Raw genomic sequence first — 23,232 nt, forward strand, 5'->3', positions numbered from 1 at the left:
GTGTTGGAGCATTCACAGCTTCTGGAGGAAGGTTGTTCTTACTGATTAATTGTTCTAACTGTCAGGAAGTTTCTCCTTAGTTCTAGGTTGTTTCTCTCTTTGGTTAGTTTCCATCTGTTGCTTCTTGTCCTGCTTTCAGTTGCTTTTGAGACTAGCTTGACTCCCTCTTCTTTGTGGCAACCCCTGAGATATTGGGACACTGCTATCATGTCACCCTCGTCCTTCTCTTCATTAAACTAGACATACCCAATTCCAGCAACCGTTCCTCGTATGTTTTAGCCTTCAGTCCCCTAATCATCTTTGCTGCTCTTCTCTATAGTCTCAGCATCTTTTTTACATCATGGTGACCAAAACTGGATGCAGTATTCCAAGTGTGGCCTTACCAAGGCATTGTAAAGTGGTATTAACACTTCATGTGATCTTGACTCCCTCTGTTAATGCAGCCTAGCACTGTGTTGGCTTTTTTGGCAGCTGCAGCACACTGCTGGCTCATATTTAACTGATTGTCAACTAGGACTCCGAGATCCCTCTCACAGTTACTACTATTAAGCAAGGTACCACCTATACTATACCTGTGCATTTGGTTTTTCTCACCTACATATAGAACCTTACTTTTTTCACTATTGAATTTCATTTTGTTAGATAGCACCCAATGTTCAAGTCTGTCAAGATCCTTCTGTATCTTAAGCCTGACTTCTGAAGTGTTGGCTATTCCTGCCAGCTTGGTGTCGTCTGAAAATTTGATGAGTTCCCCAACTGTCCCATCATCAAAATCATTGATGAAGATGTTGAAGAGTACTGGGGCCTAAACAGAGCTCTGGGGCACCTCACTATGCACTTCCCTCCATGTAGACGCAATTCCATTGAGGACTACACACTGAGTACGGCCGGTCAGCCAGCTACGAATCCATCTGGCGGTGATGCTATCTAACCCACATTTTTCTGTCTTATCATAATTCCTGTTAGGCATATGGTGTTAGCCTACAATGTTGGGTTGAAAATATATTAACCATGATGTTATGTCTTTAAGATGTTAATTGTCCAATGGGTGTGTAAGTGTTCTCATGGCCATAAGAGGGAGCTAGTAACGTAGCTTCTTTCTCTGAATTCACTGCTCTCTACTATTACTGTTTTTGCTCTGTGATAAACCTGAACTGTGTATTGACCTCTGGACCGGTAAGAAGACTTTGTATTTTGGATTGCTACTTGGACTGTTTATTTTTGACTGTGCATTTTTTATTTTTACACCACCTTAAAGTAAACTATTTTTTGCTTTTACAACTCAGTATACTCTTGTGTTTACTGTGTGACTCTTACTGCTCTCAGTACCTTTCCTTGTCTGTGCAACTCTTTGGTAGCACAAGGAGACCTCTGCACAATAAATTCCTTAACAATTCTGACCAATAGAAATTGGACAGTAGAATAGCATATTCAGGAATATGAAAATCATATACTTGAATTACTAAAGGAGACTGAATTCTGTAAATCAGAAGAATTTTTCAGCTCCACTACACACCAGAGGTACTGAGAATCTCAAATTTATTAGGACTCAGCCAGATATTATATATGATCAGATCAAAGTAAAAATCCAAGGTTATAAAAAATTAACTGAATGAAATGATGACAGATGGTTGGGTGCCAAGGTATCGACAATATTGAATTCTACTTCTTTGTAGAAGGCTTTGAGACAACATTCTCTCATGTGCAGTATACAAAAGTGAATGCTTGCAGATCCTTATACAAGAGGACTAAAATAATTTTTGAGGGGACTAGGTGACATTTGGAATTATTTTAGCCTCTAATATGTCCATGTAAAAAATGATTGTCATAGGAGACTTGCCTAATCCCAAAATGAAAACCACAATGAGCATGATCTTCTTGAAACACCCATCTCTTATATCACCAAATCTGTATTCTAATATTTAATAATTTTACATCATCAAAGACTTTAGCAAAAAGCTCTAACAGAATCAATTTTCTTTTTTAAAAAAATCTCCCTCCTAAGAATATTTAAAGATAACCTGGGGCTTAAATACTCTCTTTGATATAGTATCTACAGATCAGGAGTTAAGAGACTGGATAACCATTCTGCAAAGTAAAAAAAAAAATTTTAAAGGAGGGGAGAGGCAAGGCAACAGTGACTGATCATAGTGAAAAGAGCATCAAAACTAAGAATATTTCCCTGGGCAGAATGGGCAGGAAGTACCACAACTGTGATATAGCTTACTGCTAAATCATAGCAGGTCTGTCGTTCAATGCAGTCTAGATGGAGAACTGCTGTTGTGCCTCATTCCTTGAATCAAAAGTTACTGCAGAAAAAGCTACAGTCTGCTCTAGTAGCAAATTAAATAGCATACTGCCACAGAGAAAATAATTCAATTTCTAAGAAAGAACATGTATTAAACTGAACAATTTGCCAACTGGTAGATGCACTGACAATGCAAATATGGAACAATAGTGTATTCTGATGTTATTTTTGTGTCTTGTAGGTTTGAGCAAAAAGTTAATACAGTATAAGCCATGTTTGTTGCCTACGCAATGAGTCTTAAGTTAACTGAAGGCAAACAGGGCTACTCTATCACATACATGCATCACATTCAGGGAGTCCACTTTGAAATTCAGAGTGTTCTACAACCCTGGCACATAATTCTCTTTTCTGACTAGGACAATCAAATTCAAGGCTTTACATACTATTAGTCATTTTGACGTTTTAGTAATACCGTAGTTGCCTATTTTTGGCCAATGTTACAAATCACATTATACAGCACTATTTTAGACAAAGAAAATTTTTTCATAGTTCAATGAAATAGAATTTGAGCTTGGTAAATTTAATTTTTAAATCAAATGTAAATAAATTTTGGGTTGATATCATTTGCTTAAAGAAAAAATATAAAGGAATATATTTTCCTACGTTTAAAGAATATAAGAAAGATTCACACCAAAGGAGACGCTGGACAATGGAGGCGACGGCCCGAGCCACCTCCTCGAGACACCTTGATCGGAGACGGCAACACCAGGGGCATGACACCAGGGACTCCCGTACCTCTGGGAGGCCACGCTCTGGATGGTCCTCAACCAATAGGGGCCATGGAACTGTGGCCGGGAACAACGCCCAGAGGATCAGGGAGGGAACTGTTTGGGGCGGCTGAACCACCGGAGCTGACGCCAATTAATGGATCCCTCCATCCTGCCTTCTGCCCACTCTCACCCATCTTTGCCCATTCTCTCCCCACAGGACATAACGGGCCTGGGTGCTAGCCACAGTGGCAGAGTGGCTGGGCCTTACACCTGCTACCCCATAGAGGTGAGAGCTCTATGGGGTATGCCTCACCCAGAGTACGTTCTGGACCACCTCCGGAAGCAGAGACACAACCCATCGTGAGAGGATGAGGAGTGGCCTGCTTCTGGGGGTTCGCCCAGCCAAGTGGCAGTGGCAGGGCGACGATCCAGATACGCACCTACCCGACTCGACCCTCCTGCAAATGCACCATCCAGGGGACAGCCTTCCCAGAACCACCTGTGACTATGCTTGTTCAATACTCTAGCATAGCACTGCACGCCCTCAGGGGTTCCCCACTCTCGTGGGTGCGACCCGCCTGCATCACACCCAATCTTGATGACGGGCTCAACCACTGGGCCTCTGAGAGATGGCCGGGCAGGGTCAGGGGCCTCCAGCATAAGCCCAACAAGAAGCCCCTGATTAAGTTTTTAGTTAAGTTTTTTGTGGGGTTAGGGAGGGGGGAGGGAGGAGACTATGGTTGCGCGGGAAAGGCACGCCTTCCAGCCACCATAACGCATGCCAGGCCCACGGCCGTCCGCGACGGCGTACAACGAGGACCAGTCGCCGATAACACCCAGTGGCGTCCCATCCCTAGGATGGTGGGGAATGGCAGAAGGTGCACAGACAGAGGGCCGTATCGTCACCGGGAGTGTCATCTCCGCCCTGTACAGGCGGTGAGACGCTCCGACCCTCTGTTCTCCCCCGGAGGACCCGGGAGCAAAGGTGCGCACCCTCCCATGCTAAGGCTGGTCTACCTGAATGCAAGGTCCGCAGCTAACAAAGCTCACCTCATTCGTGACCTAGTGGAGAGTGAGCATGCGGACCTGGCCTGCATCACGGAAACCTGGCTGGGCCCAGAGGGGGGTGTTCCTCTGGTTGACCTCTGCCCGCCAGGTTTCCAGGTACTGCACCAGCCCCGGGCTCATGGGAGGGGCGGGGGAGTGGCAGTTATCATCAGGGAATCCCTTAGCCCGCGAGAGACCACCGTCCCTCAGATGGTCGGGTGTGAGTCTCTCCTACTGAGATTCGGCCCAGGGGCGCAGTTGGGTCTGCTGCTGGCGTACCTACCACCTAATCGTGCAGCGGCGGCCCTACCCGAGCTACTCGATGTCCTCTCAGGGTTGGTGGTTGAATTCCCAAGACTCATGGTCTTGGGCGACTTTAATCTACCGTCCCTGGGAGGATCGTCCGAACTGGCTCGGGAGTTCATGGCTTCCATGACGGCCATGGACCTGTTGCAAATAATTTCTGGGCCGACTCATGAGAGAGGCCACAACCCAGACTTGGTGTTCTTGTCTGGACGGTGGCGCGATGATGTCGGTGGGGGTGCCACAACTATTACGCCCCTGTCATGGACCGATCACCACCTCCTGCGGCTAGACTTCCCCCTTGCCACTCCCCACCGTGGGTGCACGGTGCCAGTCAGATGGTACCGCCCTAGGCGCCTAATGGACCCTGATAAGTTCCAGGCAGCGCTTAGGGACTCGCATGCACCCCCTGCTCACAACTCGGTGGAAGCCTTAGTGGAAGCCTGGGAAAAGGCAGCCACGGAGGCTCTGGACCGAGTTGTACCCTTGCGGCCTCTGACCCGACGCAGATCCCAGCGAGCCCCATGGTTCACCGAGGAGCTCCGGGAGATGAAGCGTCGGAGACGGGGCCTAGAGAGCCGTTGGAGGTCCAGTCGATCCGAATCCGACCGATTGCGACTAAGAACCCTCACCAGGTCTTATCTCGCTGCGATAAGGGTGGCAAAATCCAACTACTTTTCCACCCTCATCGCGTCCGCAGATAATCGCCCGGCTGCCTTGTTCAGGGTGACTCGCTCCCTATTAAACCAAGAGGTGAGGGAGGAACCCTTGCAGGGTCAAGCCGAGGAATTTGGTCAATATCTGCTGGATAAAATCGCTCGGATCCGAACTGGTCTGGACTCCAACTGGGCTGAGATGGAAGAACAAGACTTGGACAGTCTTGTCGATGTCATCTGGGAAGAATTTGATCCTGTAACTCCTAAGGAAGTGGACAGGATTATGAGAAGGTTGAGCTCCTCCACATGCTTACTGGACCCGTGCCCTTCCTGGCTGGCCTATGCAGCTCGAGAGGCGACACGAGGCTGGTTCCTAGCGGTCATCTCTGCTTCTCTGAGTGAGGGTCACTTCCCCACCGCCTTGAAGGAGGCGGTGGTGAGACCTCTCCTCAAGAAGCCCACCTTGGACCCATCCTCTTTGAATAACTTTCGTCCAGTCTCCAATCTTCGCTTCCTTGCGAAGGTTGTTGAGAGCGTGGTGGCGCACCAACTTCCTCAGATCCTGGATGAAGCGGTTTATCTAGACCCGTACCAATCGGGTTTCAGGCCGGGCTACAGCACGGAGACGGCATTGGTCGCTCTGATGAATGATCTCTGGAGAGCCCGGGACAGGGGCCATTCCTCTGTCCTAGTCTTATTAGACCTCTCAGCGGCTTTCGATACCATCGACCATGGTATCTTGCTGCGACGCCTCAGGGGACTGGGAGTGGGAGGCACGGTTCTGCGTTGGTTCTCCTCCTTTCTCCAGGGTCGCTTGCAGTCGGTGCTGACAGGGGGACAGAGGTCGACCCCGAGGCCTCTCGCTTGCGGAGTCCCTCAGGGGTCGGTCCTCTCGCCTCTCCTGTTCAACATCTACATGAAACCGCTGGGTGAGATCATTCGCAGTTTTGGAGTAGGGTACCATCAGTATGCTGATGACACCCAGCTTTTTATCTCAACTCCTAACAATATCAGTGATGCCCTAGACGTGATGTCCCGCTGCCTGAAAGCGGTCCGGGAATGGATGGGGAGAAACAGGCTTCAACTGAACCCGGACAAGACTGAATGGCTGTACGTACCGGCAAGCCAGGAGATTCAGAACGTCCCACTGCTTAACATTGGGGACAAGTTACTTCCCCCTGTTGATAGGGCCCGCAACCTGGGTGTCCTCCTAGACTCGCAGCTCTCCCTGGAAGACCACATTGGAGCTGTGACCAAGGGGGCCTTCTCCCGGGTTCGGCTAGTTCGCCAACTACGGCCTTATCTGGACCTGGATTCCTTACGTACAGTCACCCATGCCCTTGTGACATCTCGCCTAGACTATTGTAACGCTCTCTACATGGGGCTGCCCTTGAGATCCACTCGGAAGCTTCAACTGGTGCAAAGTGCGGCGGCACGGACACTCTTGGGAGCCTCCCGATACTCCCATATCACACCTCTCCTCCGTGCGCTGCACTGGCTTCCGGTTGCCTTCCGTGTGAAGTTCAAGGTGCTAACAATGACATTCAAAGCCCTACATGGCATGGGTCCGGACTACCTACGGGAGCACCTTCTGCCGATGTCAGCACCCCACCGTCCTGTGCGCTCCCACAGAGAGGGCCTCCTCAGGGTGCCACCGCTCAAGGAATGTCGGCTAATGGCCCCCAGGGGGAGAGCATTCTCAGTGGGTGCGCCAGCCCTCTGGAACACCTTACCAACCGAAATCCGGATGGCCCCTGACCTCCGTACCTTCCGTCGCGACTTAAAAACTTTCCTATTCCAGCAGGCTGGCCTGGCATGATAACGTTAATTGGGGTTCCAGTTTGTGTTATTAGTGTTTCTTATTATTTTATTGTTCGGTCTGTATACCTTCCTTCCTCTGTACACCGCCCCGAGTCCCTCGGGAGAAGGGCGGTTTATAAAAACTAATAAATAAATAAATAAATAAATAAGAAAGTGAAGTCCCCTCCCTTCTTGATGAAAAAGCTGTAAGATATATTTAGTTCATCTTACGTTCAATGATTTCCCCACATTTGATAATCCTATCATTTCTGTGCCCTTCAACTTTTCCTGTAATAATTATTGCTGTTGCCTTTTCAATAAATACATTTTATTACTGACACCAACAAACGAACCTTCGCCCTCACCCTCACCCGACCTATGATATTTGCCACCATTGTAAACTTCTGTGCAGATCAAAATTAGGTCTGTTTCTTATTACATTCATGCATTCTCTCATATGTATAAATAGGAGGCAATTATGTTTACCTTTAGTGATGCTGAGTGTGTTGTCACCACTTGCTACAAAATCATAAAGTGCAACAAAAAGATTGGGGTCACTCTCGGTGGCTCCTAGAAGGTTCTCCTTGGAACTCCACCGGATAGCTTCATTCAGTGCCTGTGGTTCAGTGTCACAACCAAAGGGGCGGTGGAGAGCCTCTGAAAAGGAAAGAAAAGCATTTTTAAAAAAGTTTTCTTTGAAATATGGTAATGTAGTGACCGTGGTCCTGAATGGCACATAAAAAATCAAGATTAGACACAATTTCATAATCAAAAGGCTAACAGAAATAATATCCTATAAAAATTAAAGCCTTGTGCTTAAATGAATTAGAACTTTTCATCTCGTGCATGCAGTGCTTGGTCAACAGGAATGTTATTAAGGATATGGTACAATGAAATGGACGAGAGGATCGGGGAGATGGTCTCCCGATCTGCATATAATCAGCAGCATCTAGCATCCGCTTGCTTTGCCAGCTAGTGAAGCTCCATCTACACTACTAACTAATGAAACAAACATTAAAAAGCAAACTGAATGATTTAGAAAATGCCGTTAACATCTGACCATAATTTACTCCATTTTAAATTATGTAGAACCAATATACCGTACTATTTAACAAGTAGTTTGGTTACTAACTGCCACATTCATTTTGTAACGGAATTAGCCTATTATGTTTATAAGCCGTGACAATAGTAAAATGGGCTGATCATATTATGACCATATTATGACCTTTTCTCCAGCAGACATTAAGCACATCGGTGGTTTTCTATCAGCACGGTTTTACCAGAAATCAGAAGTGCTGGTTTTCAGCAAAACTATCATAAAACATGGTCATATGACTGCGGGATGTTGCAAGCACTTGTAAATGAAGCCATGTTGCTGAGCACCTGAAGTTCGGTCATGTAACTTGTGGAGGGTCCCCAACTGTTGGAAATTCGATTCTGGGTCATAGGTCCGATTTTTCAGGTGTCATAATTTGGAATGGTTGTATGTTGAGGAATACCTGTACTGATTATACCTTATCACATGACACTGGATGATCTCTTTTAGTGGCTTTATGGGGAGATTGGATAGCTCCTTAATGGAGAGTGCTGAGATCTACCAACTGAAATCAAAAGTAATAAAACAGACCTCTTTTCCCTCATGCTCCCAGTTCTGAACTCTGGGAAATGATCCAGAATGTAACTGAGAAATCAAGCAGGATCGGAATGATTGTATTCTCTCATCCCAGATTTGCCACAGGTCGTCAATAAAACTGACCAATATAGTTTTAATTTAACCTCCAATTAAAAATTACAGGCGTTGTCTGTAGTAAGAAGCAAAAAGATTATAATAATCTCAAATATCTCAAGTGATTAATCACTTTCTTTAATCTCTTTAAGAGACAGTTCTCTTACAAATATAATGGAGAGAAAAAATGTTAAAAGCTCTTAATAATTACAATTGAAACAAGTGTTTCTTCTAATGTATTACTTTCAACAATGCTCACCAATTTTTAATAAAAAGATGGCAAACTGCCCATCCTACCGTTCTGACTCAGTAAGATCCCTGTACTGTAAATCAAACTTTAACACACTTTTAATCCTTTCAAGAACCTCAAGAGGGAAACATACATTTTTACACAGTGGTAGAATAAGAGCCATGCAAAATATTGTTTCTCAAGCGTACCTTTCAAATCAAGAAAATTGGAAGTGGACACCTCCTCAGAAAAGGAGCGGAGTTGCTCATCACTCTCTCTGTCAAAACTACTTGACTGAAGCACTATCTCCACAATCATGCTGATTCTTACAGAAAGCCAATCCAACCACGATCCCAAATCCAAAAGTCCCCCGGCAACACAGCATGCTATGCACACTAATGAAAAGAACAGGAGCCAACAGGAAAAGCAAGACAGTTGGTGTGGGAGGGGAAGCAATGAGCAAAGCATTCTTTTTAGCAACTGGAAACGGGAGACGTGGAACTTTTCCAACTGCTAGGAAGCAAGGAACCAATTCTATGTTCAAACATTTCTGAAACTGATAGGATATAACAATGAAATTAATTCATAGTTTAGAATTAAGATTGCTGAATAGAAATGATTTCCCCCCCCTTAGCTGACAGTTAACATATATATTGACACGCAATGTTTTTCAGTGTGTATAAAATTAAACCAGGATTTTGGTGTGAACTCTTCATGAGCTACTAATTTATGCCTGTAGCAAAGGACAAATGTCCAACACCAGCTGTCAAATTTGCTCGGCTTTCAACTTGATACAAGATTCATTCAGACAACACAGCAAGCCTAGCTTATGGCTAGACACAAATGCATCTGGATGACTCACACTACAAATGGCAGAACTGTACTTTTTACCCATTATTTTAGGCTGCACATCATGAATATTCAGTGCAGGTAATCTCCATGTTTCGACTATAACAGTGCCTAGAATTATGGTCATGTCATTATGTCATATGATTATTAAGTGGATCACCATGTGCCCAATCTGATTTTATGACTTCTTTTTTTTTTTTGCAGTGGTGGTTAGGCAAACATAGCAGTTGTAAGATGAATAGCATGGTCATTAAGCAAATGCCACAGGTGTTATATGAACCCATTGTTTGGAATGGCATTTTTTTGCCAGAAACCAAAAGTAAACATTGGTTTCTGGAAAAAAACCATAATAAATCATGGTCATAGGACACGGCAAATGGCTGTAAATGAGTGATAATTGTCAAGCACACAAGATGCAATCACGTGATCCTGGAGGAAGGGTGCCAGAACTTCAAAGGCTACTGCTAAGCTTGTAAGCCGCCCTGAGTCTTCGGAGAAGGGCGGGATATAAATGGAATAAAAATAAATAAATAAATAAATAATAAATCTGGGTCAGAAGTACCATTTGGGGGAGTCTGTCATAATTTCAAATGATCATTAAACAATTGGTTGTAAGTTGAGCACTATCTGTAACTGTGCTGTTATCAGTGTCTATATTTTTACGGAAGGTTGTTGAGGGTGTGCTTGGTGCTTAGTTACAGACAGCCCTCACGCTTTTCAGTCTAGGATCAAGCCAAGGTACAGTATTGAGAAGGCATTGGTCACAGGAGCAGATGACTTCTGGAGGGCTCAAGGTGGGGCTTGTGCAACCATCCTGGACCTCCTGAATTTCTCAGCGGCTTTCAATACAATTGACTACAGCATCCTTCTTAGCTGGCTTTGAGACTAGGAGCGGGAGGCACTGTTTTGCAGCAGTACTCCTCCTTTTTCCATCTTTCAGTGTGGATTGATAGGACAAACCCTAGGCCCCTGTCCAATGCAGGGTGCCTCAGCACTCAAATCTTTTCCCTCTCTTTTTTAATATCTAAATGAAAACACTAGGTGAGAATATTCGCTGGCGTCTATAGCATCATCACTGCATTACACTGATGATATTCAGTTACACATCTCCATCCCTGTCCAGGTGATGCTATTGTAATGCTGACCAAGTGACCGGAGGTTATGAGGATCTGTATGATGTCAGCCTTCCTGGGTAGACCAGACAGGAAACATGACTAGATGAGCTCCTGTAAATCCAGCTTATTATGAGGCTACACTAACAGAATCTTGCAAATCTGAAGATACAAACTTCCTGCTGCCACTTTTAACTGTCTGATCAATTAGGGCGGACCCTTCCTATGATCCCTTCTCTGACCATTAAGCCCCTCCGTTTTCCTGACTGTTTCTTAGGCAGTGTGTCCCCTCGAGGCCTTCCACCCATTCCACTACGGTTAGGAAGGAACAATTTCGAGTCAGTACTGAAAAGAAGTCATTCTAACTCAGGCGTGCCAAACTGCCAGCCCGTGGGCCAGATGCATCATGCAGAAACTGCACCCACCCCATTGCTGGCAATGGGGGAAAAGTCCCGATACGTCACGTGACGTCGCGAGTTTGACATGCCTGTTCTAACTCTTTTTCTCCCTAGAGTTTGGCAATATGTCATCTCTGACTCTGAATAAGGTGGCACTCCCGTGGACAGAACTGGTACACAATCTGGGATCCTTCTGAACTCACTGCTCCTGCTTAATTAACAGGTGGCAGGTTAGGAGGTCTTTTGTACAATTTCACCTTGTGAGCCAATCGTATCTTTTTCTAAACACATTTGATATTTTTGCATCAAAAAAGAAATCACAAATCAAGCAGATTTATATTACACATGCCAAAAGAAACAATTTTGACTATTTGTCACCAAATTATTAAAGTCAAAAGAGATGGCAGAGTCTAACCAACTTCACAAATAATCCTCCCATAGTTAAGAAGGATCAGATCTTATTACTGATATAAAAATTTCAATAATAATAATAATAATATCACAATAGAAGTCTAGAATTTAACTAGATAAGCCTATTTCTGTTGGATTTTATATAGCAATATCAGATTAGCAACTAAATTTCAATGCTAGAATGTCAGCAAAGAAACTAACACAAAAACAAAACATGTGTGCTGTAGCCATTCAACATTATCCATCAAAGCCCCAAGTAAGGGGGCATCGTTCCACTTGAGGCTGATGAGCAATTTGGGGGTTTTATGCACACGTCTCCTACTTAAGGACCAGGTGGCAGTTGTGGCCAAGAACACCAATTGTGCCTTTTCCTGGATAGGAGAACTTCTAGTCTGCCACTCGTGGTTTGGGTACCTTGCATGTAGACTAGTGAAACCCATTCAACATGGGGCTGCCTTTGAGGACCACCTGGAAGCGGCAGCTGATCCAAAATGCAATTATGGACATGCCTTGGTATATCCATGATAATATCTCTACTACAGGAATTAGTGTTTTCCAGCAGGCTTCTTTCTAGGTGCAATTCAACCTGCTGGTTATCTAACACACTACTAAACCTCTTGTTCCCATAACCTTTAACTGAGCAGAACAGTGCATCACAGGACAACAATTTTTGAAACAAGGTGCCTCAAATGGGCTAACTTACAGAATACATCAGAAGTCTGGGACCTATTACTTCTGTGGAATTGAAATATGGCAAAAATCTGGGACCCATGACTACTGTGGAATTGTAATGTGCAAATTTTATAAAAGATTTTATAACGTAATAGTTATGATAAAACATTTTATAACATAAATCAAAATCTCATACAAAACATTTCCCGCACTAATGTTTGACAGTACTGTACAGTTGTCCTTGACTTACAATCACAATCGAAGCAATAATTTCTGTTGCTAAGTGACACATTTTGTTAAGTGAGTTTTGCCTCATTTTATGACCATTCTTGCCACAGTTGTTAGGTGAATCACTATAATTGTTAAGTTAGTAACATGGTTGTTAAGTGAATCTGGCTTCCTAACTGACTTTGCTTGTCAGAAGGTTACAAAAGGTGATCACATGACCCTAGAACACTGCAATTGTCATAAATATGAGTCAGTTGCCACATGTCTGAATTTTGATTACATGACTATGGGGACATTGCTATGGTCATAAGTGTGAAAAACAATAATGTCACTTTTTTCAGTGCCATTTTAACCTTGAACAATCATTACATGAACTGTTGTAAGTTGAGGACTATCTGTACTGTTATTTTCAAAACAGTTACATCTCTAAATGTACTTCCAGTGAAGGCAGTACATTAGAAGTTATGTCATACTTGAAGACATTGAGGAATCTGTAAGGAAATATCCCTGAAAGGATGACCCAATTGGTTGTCTAGTTCAGGGCTTTTCAACCAGTGGTACGGGTACCACCTGTGGTACATTGACACCTGGCAGGTGATACGCAACCATCCTAGAAAAGTGGTAGTGGGGGAGGGGAATGAGCTGAACCGGTGGCAGCACCGCACAAGCCTGAGCGAGAAGGCTGGAGCTGTAGGGCTGTCAGGGCTCAGCGGAAGCGCCAGGATCAGCGCCAGGCTGATCCAATCAGCTGGAATGTTGCAGCATCTCCAGGGTCTTGTGATTTACATTCAGATGCTTGGCAACTGATTTGTATTTATGATGGTCACAATGTCCCAGGGTCATGTGAAGTGACCAAAACCTGCTGCAACCACCCAGGAATAAAAACCAAACACCCCCCACCCCACCCCCACTGCCAATCCTCAACAGAAATGCTCACAACTATGGAAACCTCGGACAGGAGGAAGAGCGCTGCCGGGCGGGCAGGCAGGTGTCTTGCTCAGCTGTGGCTTGGGGACACCTTTTTCAGTGCCATTGTAACTTCGAACAGTCACTAAGCGAACTGTTGTAAGTCGAGGACTACCTGTAATTCATCACTTTTTTCCTTTCTTTTTTTTTGGTCATCAAGGTGTTTTTTTTTAATTCCATTTATATCCCGCCCTTCTCCGAAGACTCAGGGCGGCTTACAATCTTAGCAGTAGCCTTTTTGACACCTTGCTAGGCGACTGGTGGTACTCGGATGTTGCTATATCCTAAAAGTGGTACAATGGGTGAAAAGGTTGAAAAGCCCTGGTCTAGTTACCATTAAAACTTTCCTGACATATGGCCTAGCTATCTCCCTTAGGGTCTGCCCATCCTGTTTCATCTGATCACTGGCATGCTCCAGGTACAGTCAATAAAACAATGTCATTTGACTCAGGAATTATGCCTTGTCTATTCCTGCCCTCTGGAACAGTATTTCCCCTGAGAGTTTATGGGCTCTACCCTAACATTTAAAAATGCCCATGAAAGGTCTTAGATTCCAACCATGGGAACCTCAACGTTATTCCTTTCCTATGGGATATGCAAAATCTTTTGTGTTGCTTATATTTTGATATTTGATGTTTTTATCTGTTTCTTACAGTATATAGCATTTGATATTGTTTTGAATTGGGTGGCCATACCCATTTAACTAATACTTCTTTCAATGCAGTCTTAAATACAAATTTATATAAAATATAAAACTTAATACTATTCTAGTGTGCGTACAAACATCTGTATTTCCAAGCCATTATAATTAGCCAGTGGAAAAAGACATATGAATTATATGTGTCAATACACTATTAGATTTGATTCCAATATATTAAGAGTTTAATTTTCATAATAAACTATTAATATACATGACTGTTCAGGAATCACATAAGTCGCAAAATATAAATTGTGACCTAAAATGGACTGGATTTAAAATTAATTCACCCTGATTTCCAATATCTGCTAAATATTCCATATCTGGCTTTACCTCAGGAAAAAGGGCACAAACATGCCCAGCAATTTACAACACAGCAAGTTTTTTAAACATTACCCATTCTAGCCTCTGCAAATCAAATGAAAGAAAACATCCACATTCATCCCAATTAAGGACATATGTCATTGATCGTTATTTTAAGAACCTTCCTCCCACACAAAATGAAAGCTAATTGACTTGCTATTACCTCATTCTATCCTCTGGTGTAAATGGAATGCCATAAAAGACTTGTTTGTCTTGAGAGGCCCCATTCAACATTTGTTTCTACCACACCTGTCTTTGCAATTTACCAGTCTTAAGATTCAGTTGTCTATACACTCCAAGAAGGATATGAAAAAAGAACACCACAAGGGAAACCAATATTAATACAGAGCATAGTCTCTGCTTATTTAGTTGTTATAGACCCCCTCTTAAGAAATCAATTACATCATACTGCTGATGGCTTCTCAGAAATATAAAATCTTTCTGAAAGCAACCTTGGACAACACAGTAAGCAGCATACTAGAGTTATGATTCTAATAGAACGCAAATGCTACAGCCCATATCTTTACTCAAAGTTGTATGTACCAATGTAAATCCTATTTTTCCTACCTAGAAATATAACCCCATGAGTTATTTATAAAAATAATAAAGGCAGAATATAAACAATATAAAACTGTATTCGACAGCAGCAATATATGAAGATACTTGAGGTACAAGGACACTTTAAGAGCTAAAGCATATTTCATATTTTATCTCAAAGGCAATAAGAAAGCAAATGCAAAGATCTCAGCACGGAAGTTAAAGTATTTCAGGCAACCACTAGACAAGAAACAATACTACAGCAATATCTGAAAGTCACTGAAGAATAAAACAGACCAGGAAAATCTAAGAAAAGTTTTCCTGTCCAAGGAAAATCTTCCAAAAATCTCTGAATTCAGATGCAGGTTGCAAACTCCAATTGCTATACTAGAGGACATCAATGGACCAATAGTAACTAATTCAAAGAAGATCACAGAAAAAAGGGAGGAGAAATTTGGTAGTAGCCTCTAGTACTAGAAGATGAGGTTAGATCAGCATTCTGGTCACTACCAAGTAGGAAGGCTACAGTAATTGATGGAATATCTATAGCAATATGCAAGCAACAGAGGAAGAACTAGTAAAGATTCTAAGCATGCCATGCTAGAAAATCTAGAGAACAGCACAGTGGTGAACTAATTGGAATATATCAATCTATGCAGCAATACCAAAGAAGGAGGCAGAACAGAGTATGCAAACCATCGCATAATATCCTTAATTACACATGCTAACAAAATAATGCTTAGGATAATCCAACACAGTTTTAGAGCCCTACATGGAAAGGGAATTGCCAGATGTTCAAACTGGCATTTGGATAAGCCAAGGAACATGAGGAACTGGATAACTGAGAAAGCCAAAGGATAAAAAATAAATACATCAGTATGTACATAATTAATTACAGAGAGGCTTTGATTCTGTTGACTAGGCCAATCTGTGGAATGTCCTTAGCAAAAAGAGAATCCTAGTACATCACAGGATAAACCTATATACAGGACAGAAGACAACCTCTGAATGGATCACTTCAGATTGATGACTTCAGATTGATGAAGGAGACACCCCCTTACTCATTCTGCCTATATAGGCAGAATACTTACTGAGAAAACTGGATTGGAAGAAAATGATCATGGTTTTAAAATTGCAGGAAGACACATCAATAAGCTTTGCTGTAAGGATAGCTGAGAAGCAAATAATCTGCAAGTTCTAGTAATAAAAGAAGCACATTAAAGAAAATGGAACTAACATTATATATTAAGAAGACCAAAGTCATGACAAAGAGGTACAGCAACCAGGCTTAGACTTGTCAGTGAAGAGATGCTACTGGATAATTTCTACATTTTAGGATCAAGTGTCAATGTTAAAGGAGGTTAATAGTCAAGAAATGTGTTGCAGACTAGCACTTGTTAGAATAACAGTGACAAAGATGTTCATATGCTATGGTGTTGTGTTTATGCCTAAAAAGATCAGAACTGGAAGGAAATTACCGTATATACTTGAGTATAAGCCGAATTTTTCAGCCCACTTTTTGGGCTGAAAAATTCCACTTCGGCTTATACTCCAGTCAACAAAAAAACTTACCGAGGACTTGTGCGCGGCCGAGGCTTTGGTGCTTCCGGGATCGCGCGCACCTCTCCCAAGCCACCGCCATCCGGAGACCTGCCGAAGTTTGGGGAGGTTTGGGGAGGTGCGCGCGCACCTCCCCAAACCTCCCCAAACGTCGGCAGGTCTCCGGACCTCCGCGCCTTGCCTGCCTGCTTCTTTCCGCAGCGGAAAGAAGCAGGCAGGCAGGGCGCGGAGGAACGGAGACCTGCCGACGTTTGGGGAGGTTTGGGCGCCTCCCCAAACCTCCCCAAACGTCGGCAGGTCTCCGTTCCTCCACGCAGACCTGCCGACGTTTGGGGAGGTTTGGGCACCTCCCCAAACCTCCCCAAACGTCGGCAGGTCTCCGTTCCTCCTGCCGACGTTTGGGGAGGTTTGGGCGCCTCCCCAAACCTCCCCAAACGTCGGCAGGTCTCCGTTCCTCCGCGCAGACCTGCCGACGTTTGGGGAGGTTTGGGCGCCTCCCCAAACCTCCCCAAACGTCGGCAGGAGGAACGGAGACCTGCCGACGTTTGGGGAGGTTTGGGGAGGCGCCCAAACCTCCCCAAACTTCGGCAGGTCTCCGGACGGCGGTGGCTTGGGAGAGGTGCGCGCGATCCTGGAAGCACCGAAGCCTCGGCCGCGCGCAAGTCCTCGGTACGCTCCGGGCGGTCACTTGCTTCGCGTCTCCTGAGGGAAGGGGGGGCGACTGGAGCGGGCGTGTTTCCTCGCCTGCTGGGCGCCGCGATTTGCCCGGGGAACGCGCGGGCCCCGAATGGCAGCGTGGAGCGAGGAAGCGGACAGCCAGGGCTTCCCCGAGAGCCGCGGCCACACAGGGTATTCCTGTGTATTCAGGCTTGCAAAATGGCGGATCGAGCCTCTGCTGGCGGCAGAGGCTTGCAGAACGGCGGATCGGCTTATACTCGAGTCAATAACTTTTTCCAGTTTTGGGGGGTGAAATTGGGGGTCTCGGCTTATACTCGAGTCGGCTTATACTCAAGTATATACGGTAGTTTTCCTGCTGACACTACATGGAAGTAAAAGCTAGACTCTGAACAAGCTAGACAAAAGAGTATTGGTGTTGGGGCTTCCTAAGAATATAATGGATAGCCAAGAAAACAAATCTATCACCTTTAGAACAAATCAACCTAGAGTTCTCAATTGAAGCACAGGTGATTGGGGTTAATGTATCATACTTCAGACAAGTTATATGAAGCCCTAGCTCTCTGGAAAGATTTAAGACCTCTCAGTTCCCTTCCAGCCCTACGATTCTATGATTCTATAACGCCAGGAAAGGAAGAAAAAGATGGTGGTGACCAACAGCAAGTTGTACAAACTAATTATAGTGATGAATGCACTGTTGCGAGAGGGATCTTTCTGGAGGAAATCTATTATATGGTTGCTAAGAGTTATCACTGACTTTGTGGCACAAAATAAAAAAAAATACTTCTGCAGTGATATATTGGACACTTGTTTTTTCCCTGCCTCAAAAACATATAAACAGGCAAGATCAAAGATTTGGACAGGAGGGAGCAAAAGCCTATAGCATGGATCTAAGAATCTTGTAACTCAGGGAAGTTCTCCACAGATAGAGGAAGCACGCCAGACAAGGTAGCTAATTGATAAAAACAAGCTAAGGAAATAGAGAATCCACTACTCTCCAACCCCATAACTAAGACAAGACAGTATGTGGCCAACTAGTAAAGTTACTAATTTTAATAGATTAATTGCTTTGCTTAATGTAAAGTAGTAGTTGTGTTACAGTAGCTGATACGGTTTTCTACCAGGATAAAAAGAAAGAAAGGTACCATAGTTGTACTAAAATGCAGTGATTAGCAGGGGTCCCCTACCTCCTACCAGCAAAAGTATCTGAATTTCTGATACCACACTGAAGTCATTCTGTCACAGTAGTTATGACAAAGCACAAAATAAGAATTTACCAGATGGTGAATGGATCAGAATGCTATCTATCACCTCTACTCCAATCTTCCAAAATGCCACTTTTCACCATAATGTGCTTATTTTTTTCCTTGCTAAATGAATAGGTAATTTTTTAAATATTTGCACCTGCCCAACATTTCTTTGGAAGTCCTATAAAACCTAGAATGATTCTTAAGATGAACATTAATACTGAAAGCTAGTACCGTGTACCATGCTAATTTCTCTCCTTTTCTAATTTCGACAAAATTGAAATTTCCTAATTACTCAAAGTACTATATATATTGTGAACATTTAGGAAGGTTTCTATAAGTTGACATTCTGTGCATCATTTAAAATCTGGAGCACACCCTAGTGGAAAAATGGAAGTAATTATTTCCCCAAGTGTTATTCTACTTTGCAATTTACTAAAACAATTTTTAATCCCAATTTTAGAACATTATTGTTTATAGGTCTTTTGTATGTATACATTAACAAATAACTTTCTATAACATTAAGCCTAGGTATGAGTGAAAGTTATAGCAACCAGTAAAGTAGAGGAAGTAAGTATATCTGACTAGGAGCCTTGGTGGAGCAGTGGGCTAATGCCTCCTTAAGTAACACCAGCTGCCTGCAATTAGTGAAGGTTCGAGTCCCACCAGGCTCAAGGTTGACTCAGCCTTCCATCCTTCCGAGGTAGGTAAAATGAGGACCCAGATTGTTGGGGGCAATAAGCTGACTTTGTAATAATGCCGCTTGGGGGCCCCCAAAAGCCCTAATAAGCAGGCATATACATAAAGGCTATTGCTAAGCACATTGGTTTGTGCTTAAATTGTCAGCCGCCCTTCGGAGAAGGGCGGGATATCAATGGGATTAAAATAATAAAAAAAATTCTCATCAGTTTAGTCATAGAATTCAAATGAAATCCAATATTAAGCAAGTACATTTCTGCTGACACAGAAATGACATTTCTCATCTCTTCTCCAATCCATGTATTCCAGCCAGTCTGAAATCTGGGAGTTACATGAACCTGAAATATTTTAATAATTTATTCAAACAGTAGAATAATACCAGCGAAAAGATCAATGCTGCCACATGTAAACTTTCCTGTAATATTTCAAACAAAGAATAACTTCAGTTTAGGGAAACCCAGCATAAACAGAAAAGTTTTTTTACTCATGGGAAGAAAGATCCCCGAGATCAAGAAGAGCCAAGATGTGCCATTCTCATCTCAGCTCTATCAGAGCAGGATCCACAAATATGACCCATGCTCTCTCGTACTGTGTCCTGACCTGAAATCTGACTGGAGAGAGATTATCTGCTTCACCCAAAGCTCTTTGAAACTACAACCTGCCTATCTTCTCTTAGTAACCTTGCTAAGAAAGGTAAAGTTGGTGCCTGGACAAAAGTTATTCAACAACAATTGTGGGGTCCAGCAAAGGCATCTTTAGTAAGGTATGTTCATCCATCTCTTTCATAGCAGATGGCACTCACCTTGTCCCATAAGGAAGCATTAACCATCACATATACCCACCACATGCTATCTCCCAGGAAATTTTAATCAACCAAGGAGGTCATGGATTAAGCAAACAGACTTTAGGTCAGTAGAACTCATGATTCTATTCACTTTCTCAAACACTTCTCAAACAACCAAAGTCTCATTTAATTTACGTGGCCTTGCCCAATAGGAGTGCAGTTTTACACAAATCTTAGCAACTTTATCTGATACTTAGAACAGACCCCATAATGACACTGCAGATGTTTCTATAGCTCATGTGGACCTAGCTATGCTGACTCAGGAATTCTGGGAGTTGAAGTCCATGAGTCATAAAAGAGCCAAGGTTGCCTACCCCTGGTCTAGACTGTGCTCTCAGTTCTGAGATTTGATTTTTTTTTCCTGTAAAGAATCCCAAGTCAGGTTTCCACTATTCTATAGTACACCCATCCAATATCCCACAGTAACAAATTAAAACTACAGTACAGAAATAAATGTTACTAAATTTAGATTTTTAAAAAATAAATCCAAGAAAAAATGAATAAACAAGAATGAAGCTCAAAATCAGAAGCTTGAACTGGGTTTGTTCCAGTAACAGAGCTAAATTCTTTAAAATAGGCTCCAAAAGAAATTAAAAGGTCATCTTTCTTAGAGCAACTCATGGAAAAGACCAATCAAAATAATCAGAGAACCAGAGCAGTTTTGCTGCAAGACCTTAGTGACGGAGCTTTTTACTTTAGAAAAAGGCAAACAATAATAGCGGTTTATAAAATCAAAGAGCCCCATTCTTACAATGCTTCATGAGACCTCATTCTTCAAATTGTGTGCACCACTCAATCCTGCACCCCATTTTCATGATCCTTCAGAAAGCTTCTGTACTTCCTCAGGTCTTGCAAGAACAGGGCTCCTTGGCGTTCTCCAACTAGCACACTGGCCTGGAGAACAGCTGAGTTGGGAAACGGTTCAACTTGGGGAGACGTCTGGTGCTGGCTGGGTACCCCTTCTCACCAATGGGAAGAAAAGGACCCAGATTGTTGGGGGCAATAAGCTGACTTTGTAATAATGCCGCTTGGGGGGGGGAAGCCCTAATAAGCAGGCATATACATAGAATGAAGGCTATTGCTAAGCACATTGATTTGTGCTTTAGATTGTAAGTCGCCCTGAGTCTTCGGAGAAGGGCGGGATATAAATAAGATTTTTAAAAAATGGTGGACGACACTTGGCCTCGGCAAAGCCTAGGAAGTGCAGGGTAGAAGGAGCAACTGGGGCTTTCTGCAATAGCGTTGGGGTGACTGGCTGCAGTGTAGGGGCTGAAGGGCATTTCTCAATGTAAATAGCAGTGTTGAGACTGAGGTAGAGGCCAGGAGTCAGTGGCGGCTGGCTGAGACTGCTGAAGGCCCTGGGCCTCTACAGCAGTCCTAGCCTGATTGCTCTCACCAGATGCCACTGTGCAGGGCAGCCAAAAGGGCACAGGTGGAGAGGGGGAGAATAGCCATTATAAGCATTGCTGGGGCAGGTGGGGCAGCTGAGGCTTTCCAAAAGAGGCATTAAGTCTTATTTTAGGGGATGTCTTCCCCCCCCCCACTGTCTTGCCTTGCGGCAGTGCCACCAACAACCCCTGTCCAGCAGCAGCCCGCGTGGCTGTTGCCAGCCCACTTTTGCTGCCGCTCGCGCACCTCACCCCCCAGCCTACATTTCGCCAGCAGAACCTTCAGGAAAGGCTTCTGCAGCCCAGATCAGAGCTCTGGGTTGACAGGTGCATCACAGAGGCCTTTTCCTGAAGGCCTCTGCTGGCAAAATGGAGGCTGGAAGTGACGCACGCAAGCTGCAGCAAGCAGTCGCAGAAGAAGTGGGCTGGTGGTAGTCACATGGGCTCCTACCGAACGGGGCTGTTGTTGCCATCGCCGTGAGAGACCTAGCTGCGGCGGTCCTGAGGTAAGCAGGTGCAGGGCACGTGGGGCAGCTCCACCCCCCACCCCAGCTTGATTTTTATGCGTGCACCTCTCTCCTTTGTGCAACCAAATGGTAGCATAGTGTGTGTGTGGGGGGTCTTATAAAGGTAAAGGTAAAGGTTCCCCCGCACATGCGTGCTAGTCATTTCCGACTCTAGGGGCCGGTGCTCATCTCCGTTTCAAAGCCGAAGAGCCAGCGCTTGTCCGAGGACGTCTCCGTGGTCATGTGGCCGGCATGACTGGACGCCAAAGGCGCACGGAACGCTGTTACCTTCCCACCGTAGTGGTCCCTATTTTTCTACTTGCATTTTTACATGCTTTCGAACTGCTAGGTTGGCAGAAGCTGGGACGAGTAGCAGGCGCTCACTCTGCTACGCGGCACTCGGGATTCGACCCGCCAAACTGCCGACCTTCTGATCGACAAGCTCAGCGTCTTAACCCACTGAGCCACCGCGTCCCTTTGGGGGGTCTTAACTAGGGCTTATTTTGGGGGTAGGGTTTATATTAGATGCACACATAAAAATCAAGTTAGGGGTTTATTGTTGGATTAGGTCTTATTTGGGTGCAAACACAGTAGGTCTCCCAGAGCCTCCCCTACCTCATGCAGTACGCCCCACTTCTCATCCAGAACTCCCTCCTCCCTCCACTTAATGAACTGAAATTCTTGGATAATGACGATTCACCGGAAACGCTGGGGTTGGGGTCCTTAAGATATGCAGTCACCTGACATCTCACATCGTGACCTTCTCACTTAGTGGTGGAAATTCTAGTCCCAATTGTGGTCAAATGAAATCAGATTAAAAAGCTTTATTACAGTTACAAAAAAAAGAATGAAATAAAATGGGAAATAAGCTTAATATAATAATATTCTTATTGCGGAAGGTTGTAAGACAAGGATTACCGATAGCTCATCAAGAGTTCACATATAACTTTTATGCCTTTCTTTCTTACATAGGTCAGAACTGAATTATATAATAAAAAGGGAACATTGGTAACACAGAAAAGTGGGGTCTGGCAGAATAAATAAATAATAATAGTCAAGTTCTGGAAATGTACTTGCTTGGGCAATAAAAAGAGTACATTTTACCTTTCCCTATATTTTCTATTATGATTGCTGCATTTGTCGTTATTGTTGTTATCGGTCCAAATCAATCCAATGCAGGATGAAGGACATTGAGGGTCATGAGTCATAATCTATCATGTTGGTCCAGTGTAGATTAATACAGATTTTGTTTTTTACATGAGCGTTAGTGGCTGGCCTAAAGTCACACAGCTGGTTTCTGT

The 23,232-nt window shown here is 43.9% G+C and overlaps 1 protein-coding gene across 2 annotated transcripts in view; it reads right to left on the reverse strand.

Moving 5' to 3' along the window:
- Nucleotides 1-23,232, reverse strand: part of ABL2 (ABL proto-oncogene 2, non-receptor tyrosine kinase) — a 68,482-nt gene that overhangs the window by 27,280 nt on the left and 17,970 nt on the right. For both annotated transcript variants that reach the window (XM_081324374.1, XM_081324373.1), the window contains exon 2: nucleotides 7,311-7,481. In XM_081324374.1, the coding sequence (XP_081180500.1) occupies nucleotides 7,311-7,481 (171 nt within the window). The remainder of the gene's footprint in view (nucleotides 1-7,310; nucleotides 7,482-23,232) is intronic.

Source organism: Vipera berus, assembly GCF_964194415.1.
Source record: "Vipera berus genome assembly, chromosome: 3".
Lineage (NCBI taxonomy): Eukaryota > Metazoa > Chordata > Lepidosauria > Squamata > Viperidae > Vipera > Vipera berus.